At 46.4% G+C, this 8,291-nt stretch overlaps 1 protein-coding gene across 3 annotated transcripts in view; it reads left to right on the top strand.

Annotated features, from left to right (window-relative positions):
* Positions 1–2,592: 2,592 nt before the first annotated feature.
* The window catches only part of polr3a (polymerase (RNA) III (DNA directed) polypeptide A), a 65,949-nt gene continuing 60,250 nt past the window's right edge, over positions 2,593–8,291 (top strand). For all 3 annotated transcript variants that reach the window (XM_041176471.1, XM_041176470.1, XM_041176472.1), the window contains exons 1-3: positions 2,593–2,698; positions 7,569–7,704; positions 8,122–8,259. In XM_041176471.1, the coding sequence (XP_041032405.1) occupies positions 2,655–2,698; positions 7,569–7,704; positions 8,122–8,259 (318 nt within the window). In that variant the 5' untranslated portion in view covers positions 2,593–2,654. The remainder of the gene's footprint in view (positions 2,699–7,568; positions 7,705–8,121; positions 8,260–8,291) is intronic.

Genomic DNA, 8,291 nt, shown 5'->3' with positions numbered 1-8,291 from the left:
TCCCACCTATTTCCATTATTTTTAAATCTTGTATGCCCTGCTAGTCTTTCCACCCCACCCCCACTAGAGCTATACCTTGAGTGCCCTACCATCCATTCTTAATTAGCACATTCATTTAGATAATATCACCAACTTCAACACCTCTGTGTTCTTTTGTTCTTTTGTCTGTGACATCTTTTGATTATCTGCTCCTATCACTGCTTGTTTGTCCCTACAACCACACCACCCCCCCACCACTTCTCTACCCCCCCCTCCCCCGCCCACCGCACCCCCCCCCCCCCCCAACCCCCACCCCACCTTAAACCAGCTTATATTTCACCCCTCTCCTTATATTCACTCAGTTCTGTGGAAGGGTCATGAGGACTCGAAACGTCAACTCTTTTCTTCTCCGCCGATGCTGCCAGACCTGCTGAGTTTTTCCAGGTAATTCTATTTTTGTTTTCGAGATTGAGATAACATTCCTACAACGTTGGTGCTCTGGCATTGTACATTGTGCTCTTATTGTTTCAATCTCATGACTTCCATGGCACTTCCTTATTAAAAGGCTAACATTTTTTGTGCGATTTTAAGGGCAAAAGCCATTTGCAAATCACAGGGGCCTGCAAAGCACATATACAGTGTTCTCACTATCTTACAATGCAAGAAGCTGAGAAATCTCTGCAACAGTTTATATTTCCAGCAGGACACCCAAAGTGGCGGGAAGAATTTTAACTTTCTACTTGACAGAAACTGGGCAAAGGGACAATTATAAAGGAATGGAGTTACCAGTTAGTCTCCTGGTCTGATCCTGAAAGCTACAATTTTAACTGGGGAACCCCAGGAATACCTGCCTGAAACCAGTGTGATCCTTGTTTAAAGATGACATTATCTGTAATCCTTGGGCCTACTTGGACAAGCACGCTTGGCTTCTACACCAGCCTAAGTCTGTCAGGAACAGGAAACAAGGCCTGGAGAGCCCCAGAAAGGCAGGTTTCTTTCATTTCTTTTCTGTTCCCTTGCGAGTTAGCAGGAACAGGAAGAACTTCCTCTTCTTTGGCCCTCCATTGTTCACAACTCTTTCAACTCTTTCTGTCTCTTTCAACCTGCTCAGCAGCAACAGCTCCTTTGACATTTTTGTCACCAACCAGTTATTTGTGATTTCCCAACATCTGCCCCTGGTACAGTTCTCATCTGCTGGAGGGTCACAGAAGACACATGGCATCCACCACTGATCCCCTCACATTCTAACTTCTGGGCAAACAACCTTTTACATTTATACATTCACAGGATGTAGGCAACACTGGGAAGATATTTAACCACCACACCTACATGGTGGTGGCAATGGGTCTCTGCAATTGCTGCAGTTCTCTTGGTAGTGTTTCGCAATGGTCTTTTGCAACTGAACGGCTTGCTAAGGCCACTCAACCAATTCTGATCTCTTGTACATCCTGTCTTTCTGCGTTCCTCTCTTGTTGGATAAATTTTCCGCCATCTAGAGCTTGTTCCTAAACCTCTCTGTTTTGTTCATTCCTCTCTAGGATCATGATTTGGTCACCATGTTCAAAACCATGAGGGGAGAAACTATTCCCGTTGATGGAAGGATCACGAACCAGAGGACACTGATTTCAGGTGATTGGCAAAAGCAACAATGCTGGCATGAGAGAAAAAAAACTTTTTTATGCAGTAAGTGGTTAGGGTCTGGAATGCACTGCCTGAGAGTTTGGTGGAGGCAGGTTCAATCATGGCTTTCAAAAGAGGATTAAATCTTTATCTGAAGGAAAAAAAATTGCGTGGCTATGGGAAAGAGGCAGGGGAATGGGACTAGGTGTGTTGCTCTTGCAGAGGGCTGGCACAGCCAGGAAGGGCCAAATGGCCTCCTTCTGTGCTGTAATCATTAATTCTATAGAGTTAATTCTTCTCCTGCACTCAATGTTTTGGCTGCTTTGTGGTACATCGTTGCTGGAAGGGCCAGATTTAGGGCTCAGGCCAAGGAGTGTTTTTTTTTATACAGAAGGCAATCACGGTTGGAACAAGTTGCCTAAAGGGGTTGAGGCCTCAAAACTGTATTGGCTGGACGGCTGGTTTGTGATGCAGAGTGATGCCAACAGTGTAGGTTCAATTCCCATACCAGCTGAGGTCATCACGTTTGTCCCTCACCTGAGGTATGGTGACCCTCAGGTTAAATTCACCGCCAATCATCTCTCTCTGATGAGAGAGAGCCTCTGGTCCTCTGGGACTATGGCAACTTTCACTTCATGTGCCAGTGAGACTTGGGTCACCTGCCAAAGACATCTTCTGCTTCAGTTGTGTTGGCTTCACACCCTAATATCAGTGTCCGGCCAACATTTATGTGGCTTGCTCCATTGTGGGATTTTTCAGGCCGCTGGAGACAGCGGCGTCTCTGCAAGATGCACCTCAACTGGAGGCAACGTTATCATTCTAACTGCTTGCAGCACCTTTTCAGCCAATGCATTTCAGCTGCTGACAGCAATGTCACACTCCGGCCACTAGATGCGCTGCTGCACCCTTTCCTCTGGCAGTCGGCGGCAGCCTGAGTGCCTCCGGGTGGCGCTGTTGGGGGAGGGCGGCTGGAAGGTCAGCGCCGGAGCCGGAGCCGGAGCCGGAGCCACGGCGGTTGGAGCGGGCGGCGCGTGTCCGCATTTACCGGCATCATCATGGTGAAGGAGCAGTTCAGGGAGACAGATGTGGCCAAGAAAATGTGAGTGGGAGGGTCGCAACTTCGGGGGGGGGGGGGGGGGGGACGGAGGAGGAGGAGGAAGAGGAGGAGGAGGGAGGGGGAATGGGAGGAGGAGGGGACATGGAGTCTACACCACAGAAAAGGGCCCTTTGGCCCATCGAGCCTGCACCGGTTAAACAAGGACCTAATTGTTCTAATCCTATTTTCCAGCACTAGGCCCATAGCCTTGAATGCCATGGGTATTGCAAGTGCACATCCAAAAATGTTTAAGAGTTTCTGCCTCTACCAGCCTTTCCGCCAGCGAGTTCCAGATTCCCACCGCACTCTGGGTGAGAACATTCTTCCTCACATCCCCTCTGAACCTCCTGCCCCTTACCTTAAATCTCTGCCTCCTGGTTATTGATCCCCCCACCAAGAGGAAAATTCCTTCTTGCCTTTGCCCCTCATCATTTTATACACCTCAATCATGTCCCCCCCTTAATCTCCTCTGCTCCAAGGAAGATAACCCCAGTCTACCCAATCTCCCCTCATAACTAAAACTCTCCAGCCCAGGTAACATCCTGGTAAATCTCCTCTACATTCTCTTTAGTGCAATCACATCCTTCCTATAATGCGGATTCCACAACTGCACGCCGTACTCTAGCTGTGGCCTAACCAGTGTTTTATACAGTTCCAGCATGACCTCCCTGCTCTTATATTCTGTGCCTCGGCTAATAAAGGCAAGTATCCCATATGCCTCCTTAACCACCTTATCCATCTGTTCCGCTACCTTAAGAGACCTGTGGACATGCACACCAAGATCCCTCTAATCCTCAGTACTTCCCAGGGTCCTACCATTCATTGTGTATTCCCGTGCCTTGTTTGTCCTGCCCAAGCACATCATCTTACACTTATCCAGATTAAATTCCATTTGCCACTGATCAGCCCATCTATACTCTCCTATAATCTAAGGCTATCCTCCTTACTATTTACCACCACCAATTTTCGTGTTGTCCGTGAACTTTCTGATCAACCTTCCTACATTCAAGCCTAAATCGTTTATATATACCACAAACTGCAAGGGACCTAAGACCGAACCCTATGGAACCCCACTAGACACAGGCATCCAGTCACAAAAACACCCCACGACCATCAATCTCTGCTTCCTGCCGCTCAGCCAATTCTGGATCCAATTTGCCAAATTGTCTTGATTCCATGGGTTCTTACCTTCGTTATCAGTCTCCCAAGCGGGACCTTATCAAAAACCTTGAAGTCTAAGTGGACTACGTTAAATGTATTGTCCTCATCTACACACCTGCTCACCTCTTTGGAAAATTCAATCAAATTGGTCAGACGTGACCTCCCATTAACAAAATCATGCTGACTGCCCTTGATTAATCCCTGCCTCTCAATTGTAGATTAATTCTGTCTTCAGCATTGCTTCCAATAGTTTCCCCACCACAGAGGTTAGACTGACTAGCTTGTAGTTCCCTGGTTTATCCCTTCCTCCCTTCTTGGATAATGGTACCACATTGGCTGTCCTCCAGCCCTCTGGCACTTTTCTTGTGGCCAGAGAGGTATTGAAAATTATTACCAGCGCCCCTGCTTTCTCCTCCCTTGCCTCACTCAACAGCCTGGGATACGTTTCACCTGGGCCTGGAGATTTATCTACTTTTAAGCCTGCCAGATCACTTAGAACTTCCTCCATGTCTGTACTAATTTCTTCAATTATATCACAGTCCTTCTGCCTGGTTTCCACGCCCATATCGTGTCTCTCCTGTGATTCTGTGAACACTGACACAAAGTATTCATTTAGAACCCTGCCTACGTCTTCTGGCTTCATACACAAATTACCACTATGGTCCTTAATGGGCCCTACTCTTTCCCTAGTTATCCTCTTACTCTTAATGTACTTGTAAAATAACTTTGGATTTTCCTTTATTTTACCTGCCAATGTTTTTTTCCTGCCCCCTTTTTGCTGTCCTAATTTCCTTTTTAAGTTCCCCCCCACACATTCTATACTCCTCTAGGGCTTCTGCTGTTTTGAGCCCTCGGCGAAGGCGATAAGCCTCCCTTTTTCTCTTTATCCAATCCTGTATATCCCTCGACATCCAGGGTTCTCTGGATTTGTTGGTCCCACCATTTGTCTTTACTGGAATATGTTGGCCCTGTACTCTCCCTATTTCCTTCTTGAATGAGCCCCACTGCCCTGACACAGATTTACCTAAAAGTAGTTGATCCCAGTTCACTGGCCAAATCATATCTGATCTTATCAAAATCAGCCTTCCCACAATTTTGAGCTCTGATTTCTGGCACATCCTTGCCCTTTTCCATAACAACCTTGAATCTAACGGAGTTATAATCACTATCTGCAAAATGTTCCCCCACTGATATCTCTACCACTTGCCCAGCTTCATTCCCTAAAATTAAGTCCAGGACCACCCCCTCTCTTTATAGGACCTTCTATGTACTGGTTTAAAAAGTTCTCCTGGGTGCATTTTAAGAATTCTGCTCCCTCTAAACCTATCACACTATGACTAACCCAGTTAATGTTGGAGAAGTTGAAATCCCCCACTATTACTACCCTTTTTTTTTTACACTTCTCTGAAATTTGCCTAGATATTTGCTCTTCCATTTCTCACTGACCGTTTGGGGGCCTATAGTACACTCCCAGCAATGTGATTGCTCCTTTTTTGTTTTTAAGTTGGCTTCATTCGAGGAGCCTTCTAAGATGTCATTCCTCGTTACTGCTGTAATTGATTCCTTGATCAATATTGCAATACCCCCTCCTCTTTTACCTCCTTCCCTGTTTCGCCTGAAGACCCTATATCCTGGAATATTGAGCTGCCAATCATGCCCCTCTCTCAACCATGCCTCTATGACAGCAATGACATCATACTTCCATATGTTAATTTGTGCCTTCAACTCATCTGCCTTATTTGTCAGACTCCTTGCATTAAAATAAATACCATTGCAACCTTGCCAAGCTCCCTTGTGCCTTAACTGGCCTATAATTTCTATGCCTTCCAGACTCACTTGCTCTCTCTTCTAATTTTGGCTGTGCATCTCCCCCTGCTAAGCCTCCTCTCAGGATCCCATCCTCTTGCCAAGTTAGTTTAAACCCTCCCCAACAGCACTAGCAAACCTCCCCGCAAGGTTGGGGGCAGGGGGGGAGGCATGAGGAGGAGAAGCATGAGGGGAATGCATTAGGGGAAACATGGTTAGGAGGCATGGGGGGAATGCAGTGAGGGAGACATCAGGGTGGCATGGAGGGTGGTGACATGGGGGGCAGGGGGAGGCATGGAGGGTGGAGACAGGAGTGGGCTGGGGGGAAGGCAGGGGGAGACAGTAGGGGCCAGGGGAGAGACATTGATGGGGGGGGAGACATTTGGGAGGGGATGACATCGGGGGAGGCGACATCAACGGGGGGGGGTGCAGGGGAGCGACGTGAGGGGGGGCAGGGGAGAGACGTGAGGGGGGTGCAGGGGAGAGACGTGAGGGGGGTGCAGGGGAGAGACGTGAGGGGGCTGCAGGGGAGAGACGTGAGGGAGGGGCAGGGGAGAGACGTTAGGGGGGGCAGGGGAGAGACTGAGGTGGGGGCAGGGGAGAGACGTGGGGGGTACAGATGAGAGGGGGGAGTGGGAGGGGGTGGAGACATGGGCAAGGCATGTGGGGGAGTGGTGGCATAGGATGGGGGAACAGATGAGAGAGTGAGACGATATGGGAGGGAGAAGGGATAGGAGAGGGGGTAAGGGAGGGGGTGGAGGGAGAGGAAGGTTCGAGGTAGACGAGGGGGTTGGAACAATGCTTGTAGGGGTTGGAATATGGAATAGATGTAAGGAAGAGAGGGGGAGTGTGAGAGTGGTGGGAATAGCAGGTGACATGGGCTTGGCTGAACGGGAGTAGGGGGCGATACAGTAGGGGTCAATAGTAGAAGTATTTAATTGGTCCATTAATTATTACAGCCATCCAAACATTCATGTCTACAGTGACCTGAAGACCAGGATAAGGCAGGTGTAGACTTGTCCATTATATTTAATTTAGAGTACACATGGGTGATTTCTTCAGTCATTTTGCAACCAAACCTGGTATCTTGCGGGGGTGGAGGTGCGGGACTAGAGAATTTTGGGGTTAAGCGGTGGTTTGGGCTGGGTTGCTGGGGAGCTTAAGATTCAACTGAGTGTTGAAACTCTACGGGATAATAGAAGAGCTTGGGTTAGTGGTAACATCAAATGAATTTCTGAGACAGCAGGTCTCAAAAAGTGTTACTTTGGCCTTGTTTATTTTGGGAATGCCACTGTATGTTGGTCCCCCCCTGTCTTCAACAGACTTCATTGAGTTGGTGCTTTTGCCAAATTATTAGCAAAATGTCTCCCAGACCTTATTAATTCACCCTCCGTGTTGCAGTATTGGAAGTACCAGGATATTTAGAAAGCTGGATTTGGCCATTTCAGTTGTACAAGCCTGAAGGATCAGTTCTCACTATTTCCTTGTTGGTGGAATAAGGGGCAAGATCTACTGGGCCTGCAAAATTCACACAGGAAAGTTCTCACTAGCATAAGAAACTTAACTGCATGCATAGAATTGCCATATTTGTGCTTCAATAAATTTTATCCATTTTGATTGATTAAAATGTGATTCTTTGTGAACCGTGCAGTCATGAAATAGAACAAATGTTGGGTACCTGACAAAGAAGGTACTTGACATATCAAGTGCAGTTCTGGAGTTATAGGTGGTCTGTTGACAACAGTGTTGAGTGCAGGTAATTAAACCAATATTTGAACAATATAATAGATGGTAAATTTAAAATGGCTATTTTACAGCTTACATCTTTTTAATTCAGGCTGACCTGTGTCTTTGTTAAATGCAGTACACAAGACCGTAATGACTTTTGGTTTCCTTTCTCACATAGAAGCCACATCTGTTTTGGGATGAAGTCTGCAGAACAGATGCGGCAGCAAGCGCACATCCAGGTAGTCAGCAAAAACCTGTATAGTCAGGATAACAGCCATACTCCTTTGTCACATGGTGTACTGGACCATCGCATGGTAAGCTCAGAACCCGTTCACACCAACGTGTTGGCAAAGGGCACCTTTTACTAAGTAGGATAAGATAACTATCTTTAGAAGTTGCATTTTGAAATGAAACAATTAAATAATGTTGCTAATTAACACAATGATAGTTTGTATAGTGTTTGTCCTTTCTGAAGTTAAATGGATGCAGTTTAATTATTTGAAGTGTCAATTGTAAATTAAGGGGTCCATCTTTTCTCCATTGAATCCCATTTCCCTCTACTGTCAAAGTGTCAAACAATAAGTTCACTGTGCCCAGAAAGGAAATACATTTAAGTGTATTTAAGCAAATTTTTCTATTAAAGTATGTTTTGTAACTTTACTAATCTGTCACTTAACAGCTGCAGCAGTACTATATGTTCTTAATCTAGCTCAACTCTTGTACCTCAATAGGGAACTAGTGAGAAAGATCGCCCATGTGAAACATGTGGGAAGAATCTGGCTGATTGCATTGGACACTATGGTTACATCGATTTGGAGCTGCCATGTTTCCATGTTGGTTATTTTAAAGCAATTATTGGAATCTTGCAGGTAAGGAGAAGTAACATACAGTTGTTTTTAAT

This window comes from Carcharodon carcharias, chromosome 28, assembly GCF_017639515.1.
Source record: "Carcharodon carcharias isolate sCarCar2 chromosome 28, sCarCar2.pri, whole genome shotgun sequence".
In the NCBI taxonomy this organism is placed as follows: Eukaryota; Metazoa; Chordata; class Chondrichthyes; order Lamniformes; family Lamnidae; genus Carcharodon; species Carcharodon carcharias.
Note: the sequence above shows the minus strand (reverse complement) of the source record. Positions and strands in the feature narration are given on the sequence as shown.